Source organism: Phyllostomus hastatus, unplaced genomic scaffold, assembly GCF_019186645.2.
Source record: "Phyllostomus hastatus isolate PE091 unplaced genomic scaffold, TTU_PhHast_1.1 phas_scaffold_93, whole genome shotgun sequence".
Classification (NCBI taxonomy): Eukaryota; Metazoa; Chordata; class Mammalia; order Chiroptera; family Phyllostomidae; genus Phyllostomus; species Phyllostomus hastatus.
Window position 1 is genome coordinate 29851888 of NW_025334042.1, and position 20630 is coordinate 29872517.

Below are 20630 nucleotides of genomic sequence, written 5' to 3' on the forward strand. Positions count from 1 at the left end.
AGATGGTGACATTTAATCTATTCTACTGTTTCATGCGTCCCTACATGTTTATTCAGGGAAATTGTATGGGCATTCCACAAAAGATACTCTGTGGTAAAGCTAATAAAGGCTGTTTCCACAGCGTTATCTCGAGGCATGTGGAAGCACAATAGCCACAAGCAGAAACCACAATGGGTCAATGTTGATGGGATCCCGGGGTTGAGAGGAGGTTTTTGAAGGCCAGAAGGCAAGGAAAGTCAGTTTGGAAGGATTTACTATACAGCAGGTCTCGGTGGATATTCAGTTCTTGGAACACTTGGCATTACCAGGGTACAGTTCATTTACCAGTGCACAAATGATTTAACAGAAACGCATTCAAGAGTCTCAAGGGTAAATCATTCCCATATCCCACGCGAGCTGGTCAAGGGGCGATGGGCTGCAGAACAGAGACAGCAGCCAAAGCCGGGAGCCAGTTTAACCGGAGTGGCTGATTCCCGGGAGGGCTGGCGTTCACCCGGGGGGCTGGGGAAGGGGGTCAAAGTCCAGGCCCGAGAGAGGACAATAAAGCTAAGAGTGGAAACAAAGCCAAATCCGAGCGGCAGCTGGCCGATTCTTGGCGCTGCGTTGGTGCACACGCTTTGATTTTAGCAGAGACTCAGGCGACCGGGCGAGCGTCCGCTGCAGCGTTGTCCCCGGAGAGCCTGGGAGGGCGCGCAGGCCGGTGGCCCTCCCCCGCGCGCCTCCACGCCCGGCAGCGCCAGGCAGCGCCCCGCCGCGGGCAGGCGAGGGGGGCCGGGCCCGCGGCCGCGGCTGACGCAGTGCGGGGCCCGCAGCCCCGAGCGCCCAGGAGGACGTGGAGTCTCGGGCCGGCCGCGGGAGGGCGGAGTCCCGGGCAAAGGGGGCAGGGCACACGGACACCGCCGTCTGGAGGCCGCGGGCAGCCTGCGGGCTCCTCCGCCGCCGCGCTCGCCAGTCAGGCACGCCTGGTCGCCGCCCCAGATCCCGGAGGGGGCGGGGGTGAGAGGGGAAAAAGGGGCGGCGCCCGCCGGAGGGAGTCACCTCCTCCCCAGCGCCAGCACCGGCGCCGCCGCCACCTTTCCATTCAGTCGCCTAACATGGCTGGAGCGCCGCGGAGGTGAGCCGGCCGCCCCCTGCCGCTGTAGCCTCCCGCGCCCCAGCGCCGCGGCTCCGGCGGCGCCTCAGCTCTGCGGTGCGGAGGCCCAGGGGCTCGGCTGTCGCCCGCCACCAGGATGTGGGGCGCCCCGGACGAGAGCTCGGTGCGGGTGGCTGTCAGGTGAGGACGGACGCGGCGGTGGGCGGACGGCGGGCGCGGCGGGGACCCGCTCTGGCCCGGGGCGCCGGCCGCCGGGGCGAGGAGACCTGAGGGGCGGTCCGGCGGGCGGGCGGGCGGGCGGCGGCTGTGGAAACCGAGGCAGCGGGTGCCCGCTGGCCTGGCGCTCGCGGCGGAGACCCCGGCAGTCCACCCGCTGTCGGCGTTTGCAGGTGGCCAGCGGCTGCGCGGCGCCGGGTGCCCCAGGCGCCCTGACCCCTCCGGGTCCCGCACCCGTGGCACAGTGGTCTCAGCTTGGGCTGCCTTGGGCGACTGCCGGTCCGCGTTTGCCTGGAGGAGCACCCCGGCTGCTGGACTGCGGCGCTGTTTTTAGGTAGAGAGTGTCATACGTGTACAAGCAACCCCGGCCTTTCGAGGCAGGAGACAAAGCATCAGCCTGACAGCGCTTCCACCCGCAGGTTCTAGATACAGGTCTGTGCCAGTGAGAGCCTCCTTAAGCATCACCGCGGAGAGGACAATGGCACCGGCGTGTGGGTGGAGGAGACACATCTGGCTTCGAAGGGGTTGGAATGGGAATTATATTGAAGACAAAATCACTGGCGATGGGTCGGTCCGAAGGGTTAAAATGCGTGCAGGGTGGATCCAATATAAAATTACACGTGCCTGGGGGTGAATTTGGAAATACTGGATACCTCAGAATTGCATTTTGGTCAATGGCAGATACATGAGTATTGAATGTAGTTTAAATCGCTTTGATACATGTCAAGAAGCAAAGCGCTGACAGTTGCTCATGGAAAATTGCAACATCATCCCTGAAATATTAATGAAGCATTCATGGTGGAATAAGTGCGTTGCTTTCACAGCTCGGATAGGCTACTACTGTGAATCCATGTCTCCTTATATATACTTTAAGAGTTATAAAAATAATCTTTATCAAGCATTTATTTTTTAAAATCCTCTACTCTTGTCGTCTTTCTGGGAAGTTATTTTGCAAATCCTATGATGTCAGCATTTCTGTTATTTTAGTGACAATCTTGGTTAGGCATAGAAATGGCAGTTTTAGATATACTTTGTATTTTTATCACTTTAAAGAATAAAAGTAATTTTAAAGTTTTTTGCATGCCCTGTACGGACCAGGAAATAACCACCTTTGGAAGTGACAGTTTTATGACTGTTTAGAATCACCTGTTATAAAGCTTTTGAAGTTTTAATTTGGCCTTGGTTATTCTGGGGCTACTTATCTAATTGTTGGATTCGTTTGTTTCTCCTGTTTATTGCTACTGTGTCTCCTTTGGTCTTTTAATGCTTATAAATGATGGCAGACGAAGGGAAAGGAAATTGGAAGTCCAGTAAGGAGCAGCTTTGTTCGTTAGCTGATCTAGTCAAGGAATGTGATGAAGGAACATGAAATGGTAATGGAAACAGAAAATTTGGCTGTGAGAGAAACCATTTTTAGAGATTTAAGATTTTTATCTGGCCCTGGCTGGTGTGGCTCAGTGGATTAAGCACCGGCCTAGGAACCGAAGGGTTGCAGGTTTGATTCCCAGTCAGTGCACGTGCCTGGGTTGCAGGCCAGGTTCCCCCAGTGCAGGGCACACAAGAGGCAACCACACATTGATGTTTCTCTCCCTCCCTTCCCCTCTGTCTAAAAATAAAGAAATAAAATGTTTAAAAATAAGATTTTTATCTGTAAATACTCTCACAGGGGTGTCCAACCCGCAGCTCCATGGGCTGCCTGCAGCACAAAATGGCTCTGAATGCAATGTGGCCCAATACAAAATCGTAAATTTATTTAAAACCTATTCTTTTTTGCTCATCATTTTTCATCAGTGTTTGTGTGTTTAATGTGTGGCCCAAGACAACTCTTCTTCCAATGTGGCCCAGAGACACCAAAAGGTTGGACACCCCTGGAACATCACAGGGCAATTTATTGGCCGTGCTGTTAAATCTGATGCTGCTTTGCAGTAGAGGAGAGCAGAGCCATGGGTCACCCTAAAGTGAGGTTGACAGGTAAATAACTTATGTTGGTTTTGATATGCATATGAGTACTATTTAAGTGAATGGTGTAGGTATGATTGTTGGGTAAAGGCTTTATAAAAATTTAACAATTTAGTAAGCCACATCGTGAAGATCTGTGTTTTTCTTCATGAAATACATTGAGTAGATCCACTTTCTAAACTAATTTTACATAAGATGAAAATAGTTTATATAGCACTTTGGTATTTATCAAGTGCTTGGACATATATTTTTATTTACAACAAATATTTGTTAAGCATTTATCCTCATCTCCATTATCCAGATTTCTGAGTTAAAAAATAGCAATGATTGTTGGGTACGTACCATGTGCCAGGATCAGTGCTGTGTGTTAAGATATGTTATGGCCTGTGAAATCTCATTTATTCCCCCATAGCAATCTTTGACTTAGATCTGGTCCCATTATTATTAAGGCCATTTTACAAATGAGACACAGAAAGATGAAGTAACCTGCTCAAAGTTAAACCGATAGCAAGTGGCAGAACAAGAGTTCCAACCCAAACTGCCTGCCTCTAACCCTGATTGTTAACCATTAAGCCTTACAGAGGTTAGAGGCGAAACATGCTTTGCAAAGCTTTACTTCGAGGTAAAGTCAGTTGCCTCTTCCTGGTTCTGTACTAGTTCAGCTACAAATGAATGGCTTTGACAGATGATTCATACCTAGATTTTGCTAGAAAAGACAGAGCTCAGAAAGAGAGGACCTGAACTTAATGCTAAAGTATTTCCTCAGTCTTGAACCTTCCCAGTGCCCTCTCATCCTACCCTCCAGTTTGCGATAACTTCATCAGCAGGGCATCAACAAATTTGTTGTTCATCAACAAATAGACAAATCAGCAGGGCATCTGACCTGTTTTTCTTCTTCAATGTATAATGTAATAACAGGTAATAAATAGAGAGTTGACTCTACTTATGTAAATGAGCAAAAATGTCCTAGAGGTTCTTGTGTTTTATTAGATGGAATTACTATTATGTCAAAGCTGATGACTCTATTTGAGGTTTTCTCAAAATAAGTTCATGGGTCACATAAAACTTTGAGGAAAAGAAGTTAAACAGAAACTTTCTCATTTAGGGAGGACATTTTTTATTCAGTATTTGAAAATGCCTTTTGGCAGAGTATATATCTGAGGTGTGGTGGTTATGGATTCGGGTGACAGCTGCACTACCTGACCCCTCTGGAGTGATGATCAATGCTACTAAATTTTAAAGGACTATAAAAATTGGCCTTTGATTCAGTTTTTGGAAAAATTTTATGTATGCTTGGGACAACTTATTATGTGGATCTACTTTTTAACTGTTAAGTTTATGAAATCTAAATACTGATAAAGTATTTCCGGTACAGTTAGTGTCCTAATTGACGTGTGTGGTAAGTGTAATATATGCATTGAATCTCAAAGACTTATGAAAAAGTATGAAAAAAATGAATGTAAACATATCAATGATCTTTGTAATGATTATATATTAAAGTGATAGTTTAATATGTTGGGTTAAATAAAATGTTAATAAAATTAATTTAATATATTTAATTTTCCTTTTTAAAAATGTGGTTACCAGAAATTAAAAAATAAAATTTTATTTACTTATTTTCAAAGAGAGGGCAAGGGAAGGAGAAACTGAGGGAGAGAAACATTGATGTGAAAGAGGTAGCCTCTTGTCTGCACCATGGCTGGGGATGGAACCCACAACCCAGGTGCGTGCCCTGACTGGGAATGGAACTGGTAGCCTTTTGTTTTGTGGTCAGGGCACTACCAGAAATTTTTAAAATTAAATATAATGTTGCTCGTATTGCATTTCTATTGGATAATGCTGCTCTATAATTTAAAATATGTGAAGAAAAAACATAAAATAAAAGCCATTCTATTACAGACTAACTTCACCCTCAGATCAAGAAAATACAAAAACATTAGGTGTCTGTTTTTAGAGTGGTTATACACACATGCACCCCACATACACACACACGTATATATAAGATTTGATTTAGTAGCAATATTTTTTCCCACCTAGTGCATAGGTGTAGAAAGTTACTAATTATGGGCTCCATATGGTAGCCGATTCTAAATCTAAGACATTATGAGACTGTTGTATTTCCTTTCCCTGTCATAATGCTGGAATAATATTTGAGACTTTCTTTCTTTCTTTCCCTTTACAGGAACTTTAGCTTACAAAATGTAACAGCTGAATGAAAATGGAGATACAGGAATAACCATTGGTTTTCATGTTATTGTCTATGTCAGCGATTTTCAAGTGGTGTGTGCCACACAGCATGCACATTAGGAGCCACAAGAATGTTTAAAGCGTGCAACATCGGACTACTTAGTTGGGGGTTCTGACCTCGTTTCCCTTAGATTGTCAAATAAAAAAATGGCAACAGCCAACACAATAATAGCCGTCCAATGTGAATGAATCAAAATTATACCAATATTTTTATCATATTGGCAAAAAATATATTTTTGGGTGTGCCACAGCTTTTTAGTAATTAGCTTATGTGTACCATGAGAGAAAAAGGTTAAAAACTGCTGATCTATGTGGTTGTGAACTAAAATTTCTGCTTGGCTTTTAGCAGAGAACAGTACATATTTTTGACAGTGAGTTTAGATTACTTTTTAATGTCTGATTTGCTGTATTTTCAATTTACTGAAGCACTTCTAAGAGGTAGCATTGCTCAGCAGTCTTGAGAGCTGATTGGACAATCAAAAGCTCTGTTATAGGACTGTCACTGGTACTGATTTGCACTGTGACCTCCCTGAACTTTTTTCTCTTTCCTCACGCTGAGGTGGCAATATGATGTTACTAAGGGTTGTAAGAACTTTCCATATTTAGTCCATTAAATATGTGATGATTTTGTTGTTAGTCAAACTGTTGGCACAAACGATACCACCATATTGACATGAAGAAACTATTTTGCCATTCTTAACTTGACTTTTCCAACAATGTGTTTACTCTGGGTGCTCTTGTGACTGAAGAGGAAACATTTAGGCTTTTGTGGTCTTTCTGTTTCATTCTGGTTATAATACTTTTTATATTTTATTTAATCTACATAAAGACCCTGAAGAGGAAACATTTAGGTTTTTGTGGTCTTTTTGTTTCATTCTATTTGTAATACTTTTTATATTTTACTTAATCTACATAAAGACCCTATGAGGTAAGCTGCACAGATATTATCCTTATTATACAGATGAAAAGATCACTCTCAAAGACAGTGGTGACCTGTTCAAGATTTCTCAGCCATTAAATATGTAAAGTGGAACTCAAATTCAGGCTTTTGATACCTGTTTCTGTGTTCTTAAACATATTTTCCAATGTTTCCAAAACATTTTACAAACTAATTTCAATGTAGTAAGGATCTTTCAAGCTGAAACATGAATATACACGTGTGGTAAATTAGTTGAAACAATGTAATGTTTAGAAAATATCTAGGGAGATAAGCTGGGGTCTTAGAAATATTTACTGTATAGCAGTAGCTGGATATCTGGTATTTGGTCATTTGTTTATTCCTTCCTTTATGCAACAAATATCAAGTGCCTACTCTGTATTGAGTGCTCTCCCACAGCTGCAGATGCACAACACGTGACAGGCACAATCCTTGCTTCTGCAGAGCTTAGACCTAGCAACATGAGGCCCTTCCAACGCACAGACTGTGTTGGGACTAACACAAAATAGAGACAGCGGCACACACTAGACACGAGAGACATTTGTTCCAGTGCAGCTTTTATTTCTCTCTAATTTTAACAGCATTTTTTAGTTCATACATTCCTCATGAACAGTGATTTAGAAACAAAAAGTGCTCTCTGCTTCTAAACACACATCATACACAAATTGTACTCCAAAGCCTATGCATTAGAAGGATTTCATTTATATCATGTCCTCCGAAGTATAACATTCATGCCCTACTTGTATGTCTTTATATTTGGACCAGGAAGAAAGGAAAGGAAAGAGAGGAGTAAAAACTAGCAGATGAAGTGAGTTGAAAGCAAGTTTGTTAAATTTATGAAGTGTGATGGGCCTGCTTGTTTGAAACTCCATGGAAGTTCAGGTTTCATGTCTAATTATCACTGCCCCTTGAGCTCTTAGCATCTTACCTGCTAATTGGTTAATATTTTGATGCATAATTATGGGATAGTGCATGATGCACTAGAAATTCCAGTTTAGTGAAGCCATGAAAGCAGAAATTATCCTGGCAGTTAATGCCATAATCTGCCCAATCTTCCAGTTCACATCAGTTTCCATAATCTGCCCAATCTCCAATTCACATCAATTTCTCCTCAAAGAAGGGAACTTGGAATTTTCATTATTATGGATGTTTTTCCCCCCAAGCAAGTTACAACTCACCTGTGTGACTCTGACTTATATATAAATGGTTGTCTTCTGTCAACATTAGACATTACCTTTATCTGAGTTTTAGATCAGGAAGAAAAACACATCCATAAAAATGAATGCTAAATAATAGAAAGTATTTGTATACAGTATATTATGGAATAATTTTATTCAGAATATAACAACTATGTTTGCTATTTTCAATGCTTCTTTCTGGGAAGCGGATTTGTGAATTCTGTTTTTCAACAAGGTTTCCCAGTGGATTAACTATTTAATCTTCTCAGAGAGTTAAAATAGTTTTCCTGTGGCTCAGGCTTTATTTGAAGCCAATGACAGCCAGGCCAAAAGGGCACTTTTCATGACACCTCACAATTATTATGAGGTCTTTCTGAATGTTTAAGAATTATGTTTGAGGCCCTCTTGCCTTTTGTTTTTTGAAATTATTAGACATTTTATATATTGAACGTAATTTTTAGTACTTCTATAATTGGCTTTAAAACTTGAAAGGGACCTTGAAGGGACTAGCTGGTTGAGAGGCCTCCACCGCCTACCCCCCACGTTTTAAAATGACTGAGGCAATTTAGGCCCAGACAAGTTGCAGAAACTGCTTGAGGAGCCACAACTAGCAGCTCAAGTCTTCTTTGTGCTGTGGGTTTTCAAGGACTTTATGTTTTGCTGGCACACATCCCAGAAATAGAATAAATTTAAAAAACTGTAGTTTTAATCCCTTAAGCACTCCTTATAAAAGTTTAATTTGACATTTAGATGAGTTCTCCCATTCTCAGTGCCCATTATTTTGGCTTTATGATTGCCTCAATTCTAGAAACGACACCAGTGATTATAGTGAGAGAAGGACCCTGGAGTAGATACCCAGGTTTATACTCCAGATATATTCAGATGTGAAGAAATGCCAAAATTGGGTTATAATATAATATAGACAATTTTCAACATTTACATGTATCACATTAATGCTTTAGTAGCAACTAGCAAAGAACAATGTGCATGTAGTCTAAATGTGAACTAATGCTGAACATGTAAATAACAGGGTTTGGTAAATGCTAGGCCTGAAACATGTGGCTTCTCCTCCTTCCTTCGTGTTGGTTCTTACAATTTGTTTTCCTACTCCTATAGTCTCGAGGCTTATACCACATTTCAGTAATAATGGCAGCCTCTTTACAAAGGAGGTGGCTGGAGGGTGGGGTCAGGGTAGAGGTCCAGTAGGTGAGGTGAGTTGTATTTTGGAATATGGAATTGGAGATGGATGTAGAAATCCGAGTGGTTTAAAATAACCCCTTTTGAATATTACTTTACTGGATAGGTAGTTCTAACTTTTTAAATGAAATAAAGAATACAATACACTTTGACCATAAGCAGGACACACCACCTAAAAAAGTATTCCAAATCCCACCTCTACACAAAGTCTTTCTGGACTGCTCCCATGCAGGAAAATTTCTGCCTTTTGATGCCATCCACCTTCTTCTTATGATTCGTCTCTCCCTTCCTCTAAAATCCCAATTGGAGAGATATAAACAATGTGGCAACTTTCACTGTTTGGCTTGAAATGTTCCCAAACCAAAAACTCAAGAGAACATTTACTTTTTTATTTTTTAGAAGGTGCTAACAGTATTGACAGCATTATTACAGTAGAATATTTGAAGGACATTGGAGTTACTGAATTGAAACAAGCTGATACAAATCTAGGTTGGAATGAAGGTCATTCAGGATTTAACAGCAGGGCCAATTAATTTGAGTAACTCTCTTCCTTCTGCTTCTTCAGTAAGAGCAAGAAACTGAGAGAATTGTTCAGACTTGGTTGTGGAGAGGCGGGCAGCAGGAGCCCACCCAGGGGCTAAAACAAGTTCAGTTCATTTTATTCCCTACTCTTTGCACCTCTTAGTGTGGAGTAACATTTTAGTTTTTGGAATTATTCTCAACTTTGGGAAGTTGTTTCTGTCACTTATGCATGACAATATCAGTTCTCTAAATATGACGAATTATATTTTTTCAGAGTAGATATCCACGTTCTTTGACACAGCTACACAGTCAGTTTGGAGTTCTAAATAAGAGACTTTTCTTTCAGCAAGCAGGAACAAGGAACCTTGGAAAGGGTCAAGCTGTAGTTAATTATTATGATGTGGTATGTTGATCACATGGTATACTAATGAGGCACAGGGCATTTCTACCCTCAATTTTATTCCTTCTAAATTTATTTACTTTTTAGGATCAAAATTAATGTATTTATTACCTAATTATTGAATGTCCACTGTGCACTAGAATCAAAGAAATTACAGGCCTTAAAGCAGTTGCAGGCGAGTGACAAATGAGCTTCTGATGGTTTGAAAACTGTTTTGGTCTGGACTCTTAACAAGGATAAACTTGGCTTTGAGTGGGTAGTTACCACTTACCTGAGTGGACTTGGGAAAGGATTAAAATAAATAACCATGTGAAAGCACTTGGAAAATGGCTTTATACAAACATAGGCAGTAATATTATTAGAGATGAGTTTGATATAACCAACAACGGGCGTGTTGGTTATATTCTATACTCTAGCAATTGGATTAGTCATTCTGTAATATATAAACCATAACCTGAATTTGCAAAGTGCTTATAGTATTTTTTTTTTTTGCTTTTTTGAGTACCTATTACTTGCACCACTAGGAATGAAACAAAAATGTGTATAAATACTGCCAAAAACCTTACCTTACATAGTCTCTTACTTTTTTGTTTTCAATATGTAAATCACATACCATCTTGTTCTATCTTACCAAATTCCTTTTATAGTTTAGTAAAATCCACTACTTTTATTCTTTTCTTTCCACAAAGACATTCACTTGGTATTGTTTTTGGTGTTTTGTAAAGGTACTACCATATGCTTGTGAGGTTAACAATAGTAGTAAGTTATATCTCATGCTTGTTGCTTAACGTCTTATCATATAAGAGCGTGGTTAGGTTGGTTAATAAAAATGTGAACTTCCTTTCTGGATTGGCTTGCACCAGGTTTTTGAAAATGCTGCTAATGCTTTTCTGGCTTTCTCTTATCAAGCATGGCCACAACACACTATACCAGGCTACAGAGTAAAGAGAGCTGCAATGAGTAAACATTTTTCTGGCAGCTGGAGCTGATGGAACAGTGTGTCTGTAGTACTTATTGACAGAGCTAAGGGAAGACTTAGCTGAAAGTACTTTAAAAGAACCTTGAGCCTGGCTGGCATAGCTCAGTGGATTGAGCGCGGGCTACAAATCAAAGTGTCTCAGGTTTGATCCCCAGTCAGGGCACATGCTTGGGTTGCAGGCCATGGCCCCCAGCAACTGCACATTGATGTTTCTCTCTCTCTTTCTTCCTCTCTTCCCTCTCTAAAAATAAAATATAAATGAAATCTTAAAAAAAAAGATTGACACTTAGAATCAGGAAATAGATCTTTCAGGTCTAGTCTAATTATCTCAAAATCAGTTCTTAATATAATTTTTTTCTATTATTGAAATAATGTAATCACATTAGTGAAACTATCTGGGAAAAGATGAGAAGAATAATCAATCATAATTCACCGTCCTGATATAATTACTATTAGCATTTTGGGAGATTTTATATATATATATTCATATGTATATCAACATTTTTAAAAATGGTTGTAATCTGGATACACTTTTATAGCCTGATATTTACCACTTTAAAGTATAGTGTATGAATTTACTATCTTTTTATATTAAAGAAGGGTGTTTTGCATAACATGTTAAATATACATTATCTGCTTTACTTTAATAATTCCACTCTATATATTCAATTTGTATATCAAATAGTAATTGACAAGTCTTTGTTGTCTGGTAAGGAAATCAATCTCATTTTTCTAAGAGTTGTGGTGTATCTTACGGTTCTTGGTAATGTTTTCATTTCCACTGATAAGCACAGACTCTACCAATGATTATTTTCTGGAATTGAAGTTTCTAAATTAGAAATTTTTTTCTCTCAGCAAGCTGGAACAAGAAATCTTGGAGAGGGTCAAGCTATAGTTAATCATTATGATGTGGTATGTTGATTGCTAGTTGCGGAAGGGGGAGGATAGTTCGGTTTACCCAGGATATATGATTAAATGCTATGGTCCTGAGGATGCTTTTCAGGAGAAGATATATTGATATATATATATAATTTTATCTTTTAAGCTATATGTAAAGCAAGATAAAATGTATTAAGATAATACAGATATTTGCTCAACGCATTAGTCTAAACTATGATGGTAAACCAAGCACAGGTTCATTCACACCATGTTCCTTGGAAGTCAGTGCATTTCTAAGGCATTTATTGTGCTTGTGTTCACCTCAGTTCAACACAGAACATCTTTGTTTGAGCTGCCTGTTGGTCACCAAGTCTGCATCTGTTGTGCCCTAAAATGGAAGCTGTCAACTGCTGATTGATTAAACACGAGATTACCGATTTCATTCCTCAGTATTTGGCCTGCCATTTAAGATTCCTTAATCCAAATGTGACCTCTGTGACATTTTCAAGTCTCCAGTTAGGCAGTATGCTATGATGCTTTTGAATTTTAGTTTGCCAAGTTGGCTTAAATTGGTAACAGATTCTATCTGCCCTTGATTATGTTCTTATCTCTTTTGTTACATAAGTGTAACTGGATTTCTGTTACCTTTGTAGCAGATTTGGTTCTTGTCTTTGAGTATAGGGTTTCTTTAGTTATCTTTGATTCTAAATTTTGTATTAACTTGGTATAACAACATAATTTTTCATGGATCTTGTTTCAGTGTTCTGTGACTGCAGCTCTCAATGTAAAGTAACTCAAAGACTTGACGATTTCAGTTTTAAATTTGAGCATGTTTTGACATTAATTTTGTGGCCTCATTTTATATGTTTCAATATTAGGATTCTACATCATTCTATTTAAACATAGGCACACAAATTATGCGTCATTGAGTGCTGTGGGTATTGATGATTTGTAAGTCCAGTGATTTTTGTGTGATGCTTAATAATAAAGCCAAGGGTATGAGTTTGACCCCTGATGGACTTGGTAGCTTTGGTGCTTTTTTAATGTAACCTTTACAGTCACAGCAAATATGCTGTTTGAAGCAGCTTCTGGATATTAGTGGGGATGAATCAGTACAAATCGGTTAACAATGATGAAGAATATCTCCAACCATTTTCCAGAATTCTCATTCCCTTTATTAGATCATTATGAATTAAGGTATTTTTATATTCAAAGTCTACAGGGGGCTTAATTAGAGAAAATAGTACCTACCTCATATGTTGTGAGAATTAAATAAGATAATGTATTATATAAACTCTTGTCATAGTACTGGCATCAGCAAGTGTTTTATAAGGAATAGTTGCTGCTATCATTTTATGATCATTATTTTTATCTGCTTAGTACCTCTGAATTTCTTGGTGAGTCCTAAATAAAGTCAGCTGTAAATCAGAGCACTGTTGTTGCCCTCCCCAGCCCATTGGTCTAAAATGTGTGTTGCTGCTTCAAACTTACATGCCTTTGCTTTTAGGATCGCAGCTTTTCCTGTCACCTCCTATTTGTTTGTCTAGAATTGACTTTTGTCTCGGTTTCCTGATGCATATTTCCCACCTATATCTTGAATTCAAATCTACTAGATTAAGTGACATTATTGAAAGCTCTCTTTCTGTGGAGGAGGAAACATGTCCCTTTTTTTTTACAATTCATATTTACTTCAACTCACCTGGGCCACTTAGAGCTGGAAACTGCCATCAGATTGGATCCAAGTGTACACATCTCTGGCACTGGTCAAGTCTGGGTCACTTCTGGACCTCACTTCACTCCCCTGTCACCCAGGCCTCTGCGTGGGCTAGTTGTCCAGTTTTTCCTTAACCCATGTCAGCTTGGAGGCCACAGTATGTTTTGACAAAGATTTTAGCTGAGATCCAGAAGCTGTGATTTTGGTCTGGGATTGACATGAAGTGTGTGTGTGTGTACCCACACATACACACATATGCATACATGGACACACACACAAAGTAGTTGATGAATCTTTCCAATATGGTATAAATATATTAACGTTAATAAATAAAATGAATTGATATGTGTTTCTTTTTTCAATTACAGTTACATTCAATATTATTTTGTATTAATTTTAGGTATGATATGTGTTTCTTAATATCAATTGATGAAAAAGATTTTCAGCTCATCCTTATGACATTTTGGTTGAATAGGATATGTTAGGTTTGTCAAGAGGCTTGAAGCTTTGAGTCCTCATCTTAGCTCTCTTAATTGTGATTTTTGAAATGGAAAATTTTAGTCACAACTGAACTGTGTCTACCTTTGCATTAATATGAAAATGGTTCTTTTGGCTTCTGCCCCGGTCATACAGTGCATGCAGTAATGGATTCGCATCTCAGTTTTGAAAGGCAGCCTGGGACTGTGTGTTGGGCTAGGCCAGCCTACTGGTAAACTCTCTGCAATTGCTCAGTATGGGATTGGCACATCCATTTGAACTGGCCACTGCTTTTTCTCATGACAGCTTCACTGATATGAGATGGGGTAGGGAAGAACACAAATGTGTGAAGGGATTGAGGGTACTAATCCTTAAAATCAAGTAACCATTCTAGGTCCTGGTAGCTAGATTAAAAGCATATTCTCACCCTACACCCAGGCGTAGCTCAGTGGATTGAGCGCGGGCTGCGAACCAAAGTGTTGCAGGTTCAGTTCCCAGTCAGGGTATATGCCTGGGTTGCAGGCCATGACTCCAGCAACTGCACATTGATGTTTCTCTCTCTCTCTCTATCTCCCTCCCTTCCCTCTAAAAAAAAAAAAAAGCATATTCTTTGTGGCAATAATGCCCAGTCTTATCCCAGTATCCATCAAGGAATTATTAAAATCTGGTTGATCATTCTTTTTCTAGCTTCACAATCATTAGTTTTTCCTTCAACCCTATCTCTGCCTTAGTTTTATTTATCTTGACAACGTGACATATTGAAAAAAGTATAGACTTCAGGGTCACTTAGATTTGAGTTCAAAATTTTAGGTCAGTCCCTTAAACTTTGTGTACCTTAGTTTTCTCATCTGAAAATAGTTAATACACTCACATACACATTTTATATATAAGCTCTAAGAGAACATCTCACTATTTCTATGACTAACATGAAACTAAAAGATTTGATTGAATTGACAGATTTTTTTGCAAAGTTAGAAAATACATCTGAATAATTTTGTCCTTCTATATGTAGTTCATATTATATCATTTTGCATATTTTTAAATTTAATTACCATGATTATATAAAGAATAAATTTGTGGCTTTCCCTCCATAAGACTTTACTCACAATTGGTCTTCCTTGTCTACATAATGTTAGCTGCTGAATTCTTTGATTAGGTGACTAGTTTTATTTGCATTGGGAAAACAAAGTCTGAAACTATCCTAGCAAAAAACTTCCATTTTTAAAACAAACCTGCTTAGAAAAACTTGATTGAACTGGCAAAATAAATACCTTTTGTGTCTTTCACAAATTGGCTTACTGTGAAATGAAACACTGTGAACACGGATGAACTCAGAACATATGTGGAAGAAAGTGAAGTGGACTGCTGAAGGTGACTAAGACAGGAGTACTTGCTGTCTTTGACAAGCAGAGGAATCCTACCAATATTAGCTTTTAAAATAATAAACACAGTGGTAGAAATAGAGTAATGTAACTGAGTATGAACATCTTTCAAAATCATCTCATTCCCTGCCCTCATATAAAAAAAAACGATGTTTATTTATATGAGTTGTTTTCTGTACATTCTAATAAAAACCATACTATCTATTTACTTGAAAAAAGTGCAATAACAGGAACTTGTGTTTCCCAAAACAGTCATCTTTGTGCCTTTGACTATCAGATATGTTTATTTGCACACTGCATAATTTTCCTTGTATGATTGAATCTTTTAAAAACTTTTGTGAACTTTTGTGGTGAAAGTAATGCTTTTGGACTTCGAGTACAGATCTCCTCTGTTTCACTGACTCACTTTGAGGTGGCAGTGGTGTAAAAGTAACCCTGTGGAAAAATAACATGACACCTCTCTATGACTCAAGTCCCTCTACATGTCAAGTGGATTACACTTCTGCTGAGTACATTATAGCCTCTTTGTAAAGGGCTATAAAAGTATAAAAAGAAAGGTGTTACTTCAAGCTCTCTGTAAGTACAGCAGAAATTCATTAAGTAACTTTTAGGTATTTTGATATCTTAAATGGAGGAATAAAAATTAATTTATGAGGATAATGAGTAGCTCTTATCCCTGACCATTCCAATCATTTTGACTCAGATAAATTCAATATATTTCAATTTAGTTTAATTCCATTTACTACTTATTGAGCCGCACTAAAATCAAGGGCACTCCAAACACTTTACTAGGCAATGGGAAATGTAGGATGAATAGATGTGGATTTTGCCCTTAAGGAGCTCAGTCCCATTGGGAGAATCTCCAATGTCCTTACAAGACTGGATAGCTCTTCCATGAAACATGTCATAAATGTAATGTGAACACATATGTGCAAATTATCAGAATAGTCTGCCTCTATAGCCATTGGATGTACATTAGTCCACTTTCTAAGAAAATGATTCCTTATTTTCCAAAAGAGTAATGTAAACTGTTTTTTAAATAATTTAAGTCTTGTGATATCTACTCTTTCTAATCTCCTAATCTTTAACATAGCCTTATTGGTTTATTTGCTTTCTGTTCTTTTCCTCTGTACTTATTCTAATTTTCATACTCATTTCATTAAAAAATAATCCTCCATAAATTTCATTCTATTTTCATCAGATGTTACTTGCAAAGATTTACTGACAGTTGTTTATCCACACACATAAAGACTTGAGCATACACACACATATATGCATGTGTGCACAATTAAATGTATATCCTTTTCCCACATTGTTAATAACTAATTCCTTCAGAGTGGCCAGCTTGGATCTGAGTAAGGCAGGAAGCTTCCGTGGAAAGTTCTCTAAAATATTCGATTTCTAAGAATAGTTTGAATAAAATATAAAATCCCTTTGTTAATTGTGTATTTCTTGTGTATCTGTTTCATCAGACCCAGAGTCCTGTGGGTAATAGGCTGCGTTCTTTCTCAGGAGACTGATGATCTGTTCTGTCTTTCAAGACCCAAAGACCCAAGGCACTTCGAACATGTGATATTGGTGGAGTTACGGACTTCTAGATGTTCTTGACAGCTTCATTTGTGATTATTCAAACTTTTGTTAGATATACTTTTTAAAGTAATCAGCTCTGCTAATAAGGAAGTGCCAGAAATGATTTCTTAAGAGGAAAGTGAGATTTGACATCAAGAGACTTGTTTGAACCTGACTCCTAGTTTTTAACTTTGAATGAATTGTTTAAGTTGGCTGAGACTCAATTCCTCATCTGTAAAAGTATTGATTATAAAGTATCCAGCCATGTACTATGAAAAATAGAGACATTTATTGAATAAGATGCAAAAAAAAAAGGAACATTGTACATAAGACAATGGCACCTCAGTACTCTTCAAAGTAGGTACCTTGGGACCTCATACAGTTCTCCCAGCGTCTCTTCCATTGTTTAAAACACTCTTCAAAATCCTTTATTGGAGTCACCATCAGGTGCCCCTTTGTGCTTCCTGAATTTTATCAATGGTCTGAAATCTCTTCCATTTCAAAGGTGATTTTAGTTTTGGGAAAAGCCAAATCTGGGCTGTAGTGGGGCTGAGTCACCTGGGTGATTTGATGTTTTGCCAAAAATTCTGCATGAGATGTGATGCATGAGCAGGTGCATTGCTGTGATGAAGCTGCCAGTCACCAGATGCCCATAGCTGAGGCTGTTTTCATAGTATTGCATCTGTCAACCTATGAAGAACATTGAGGTAGTACTCTTTATTAATTGTTTGGCCTGGAGGAGCATACTCATGATAGACAACACCTTCCCAATAAAAAAACACAGTTAGTATGATCTTGATCTTGCTGCAACTTTCCCGCACCTTCTTTGGGTGTGGAGAACCAGGTGACTTCCATTGGGATGACTGGGCCTTCACTTCTGGATCATAGCCTTAGACCCACTATTCATCTCCAGTTATGGCTTTCTTGAGGAAATCTGGTTCATTGGCAGTGGTTTGAATCAAGTCATTAGCAACTGCAGCATGATGTTCTTCTGCTCTGGTAGCAGAAGCTGCAGAACAAATTTTTCCTCAACACGTTTCATGCTAACACCCTGTGTTAAAATATTAAACAGAGTAGTTTTTGGAATCCCCAGATCAGCTTCTGGTTCCTACACTGTTAGTTGCTGATCTTTGTTGATCGCAGCCTGTACATTCAACATTCTCAGGCGTTCTGCTTGTTGCAGGCCTTCCAGAACATGGATCACTTTCAACAGATTCTCGACCATCTTTGAAGTATTTGTGCCACACTTTAATTTGCACTGCACTCATTGTATCATCCCTGAAATTCTTCTGAATCATCTGAGTAGTTTCCATGGAATGTTTAAGCTGCAAAATTTGATGCAGATTCATTGCTCTACTTGCTCATTTTGAATGTGGTGGCCACAGAGTACATATGCTCACTTAATGGCATATATTAGCCTCACTGACTAGTATTGTGAAGCCCTCATTGTTCACACATGTGCATTCTAGTCCACTCTCCTTGACTGCCAGGTTACTTTGATGTCATCAAACCGTTTTCATTACATTAACAGTGGCTGGACTTTTCCCAGGCAGACCTCATATACTTCATAGAACTATTCTCTCCTAAGGGTGATTTTCCTCATTAATTTTGTCATATTCTCATATGTAAATATAATTTATAGTACATGATAGACTGCTTTGTAAATATTTGTCTTTAGTATCTTGGGTTTATGTTGTTTTTTTTTCTTTCTCCTTGATGAATTTTGAATTATTTAAGAGTATGGGTAGACTTTTATTTCTTCTTTGTGCTTCTCTGTGAAGTGTTTACATATCAGTAAGCATGTCAGATCTGGTTCTCAACACCATAAGAGGAAATATAGTATGCTCCTGATAATTCTTATGGGAACTTTAGTCAGTCTGTCAAAAGTATGTGACTGCTATTGATGTTGCAGAAAGGGTGTTCTGAGGTTGGAGGATAGAGATGTGAGCGATATAAGAGTTTCCACTTTTGAAGAGCTAGCATTGGATAAGGGTAGAGACCATAAATGTAAAAAAATAAAATAATTTCAAGTGTCAAAAAGTACTTTGGAGAAGATGAAGTGAGCCACGAAAAGATATGAGAAGAGAATTCTAAACAAAAGTAAGTGCAAAAGCTGTGAAAAATAAGCTGGCCTGTTAGTGGAATGTTTTAAAGAGCAGTATAGCCAAATACAGCAAATAAAGAAGAGGATGAAGATAACAGATAGGCAAGAGCCAGATCATTTAGGGCCTTGTTGTCTAGAATGGAAAGTTTGGACTTTATTATTTTTTTTTGTAAAAACTATTATTTTATTTTTTAGATGACCTAAGGGCCCTTTTATTTTTACTTTTTTTTCCTTTCTATTGAATTCATTGGAATGACACTGGTTAACAAAATTATATAGGTTTCAGGTGCATAGTTCTACAACACATCATCTGTACACTGTACTGTGTGTTCACCACCCAAGTCAGGTCTCTGTCCATTACCATTTATCCCTCCATACCCTCCTCTACCTTTCTCCCCCTCGTCCCTAGCAATAACTTCAGTGTGAAGGCTTTTAAGGAGCTGTAAGTGGAGATATGACATGATCTAATTTAACTCTTAGATAAATAGTCACTGTGTAGAGGATGAACTATGTAATAATATTTAAAAATGGTGGTGGGAGACCAGTGAGAAATCTGTTGTGTTCCAGAGGAGAGATGGGGGGAGATTATTTTAATGGATGATAATGAGCAATGGATGATAATGAGCAATGTATAATTATGCCTGACTGGAATGATCCAAGAAAGGGAAAAATTGATGGTGTGATAAAGAGAGGAGATATTTGCTAGACGGACCTTTGAGATGAGATTAAGGATGAATAAAGAGAGAAAGTGGAGAGAGTGGCTTTAGATATAAATAGGGAGACTTCCATTTTAAGAAGATAAAAAATTGGGGGGAACGTAGATGGATGTGGTTTGGAACTGGGAATATAAAAATGAATTAGTTCTCTTCTGACTATATATTTTTCTTTCTTTTTTTTAAGTTTTTTTGTTTAGTTATTTCTTTTTCTTTTTTTTAAGATTTTATTTTTTAATTTATTTTTAGAGAGGGAAGGGAGGGAGAAAGAGAGAGACACACATCAATGTGCGGTTGCTGGGGGTCATGGCCTGCAACCCAGGCATGTACCCTGACTGGGAATCAAACATGCAACACTTTGGTTTGCAGCCCGCGCTCAATCCACTGAGCTACGCCAGCCAGGGTCTGACTATATCTTTTTCAAAAACAAAAATAAGAATGTTTCTTAAGGAGATCAAACTGAGATAATGGTGTTGGTCTATCACCTAAGGGATTTGAAGTTGCCAAGAATGATAACAGAAGTCTTGGTGAAGGGGATATTATAGACTGTAAATAAGATCAATGAATGAGACTGTGAGAAAGCCAGCAATAAAGGATGCTGAGGAGTGAGTGGCAAGGTATGATAACATGTGCTTCAAAGAAGACAGAATCTTTGGAAGACGAATGAAGAGAGACAAGTTGGAATCTGCACGAGGGAGCAAGAAGAACCTCTAGGCAATGGCTTTTATGTAACGTGAAAGAAAAAATGTCTTTACTTGAGACCACTTTAGTAAAAGCCATGTCCTCAGGGGATGGGCAAGTCACATTTTAGGTTGAGGATATAGGTAAGCTCTAATCAGAATAAATGAGCTATCAAGGACTCATTCTATAGCAGAAGCACATATTCTAAACTCTAAACCACATATTAAGTCACATGATCCTTACAATAATTCTATAGTATAGGTACAGTCATGTGCTGTATAATTTGGTCAGTGATGGACCACATGTCTAACCATATTCCCATATATTGGCCAAAAAATTCCTGTCACCTAGCTAGCAATGTCATGGTGTTATAGCACAATGCA

At 38.9% G+C, this 20630-nt stretch overlaps 1 protein-coding gene and 1 long non-coding RNA gene across 14 annotated transcripts in view; both read left to right on the plus strand.

Annotated features, from left to right (window-relative positions):
* The first annotated feature begins 613 nt into the window (after positions 1-613).
* Positions 614-20630, plus strand: part of KIF21A (kinesin family member 21A) — a 137294-nt gene continuing 117277 nt past the window's right edge. For 4 of the 13 annotated variants that reach the window (XM_045829082.1, XM_045829083.1, XM_045829091.1 and 1 more), the window contains exon 1: positions 614-1273. In XM_045829082.1, the coding sequence (XP_045685038.1) occupies positions 1230-1273 (44 nt within the window). In that variant the 5' untranslated portion in view covers positions 614-1229. The remainder of the gene's footprint in view (positions 1274-20630) is intronic. The other 9 variants (XM_045829093.1, XM_045829085.1, XM_045829086.1 and 6 more) reach the window with 5 other exon arrangements.
* LOC123812410 lies at positions 3151-5684 on the plus strand. The gene is made up of 2 exons (XR_006784601.1): positions 3151-3280; positions 5451-5684. It is a non-coding gene; the product is annotated as an uncharacterized LOC123812410 (long non-coding RNA).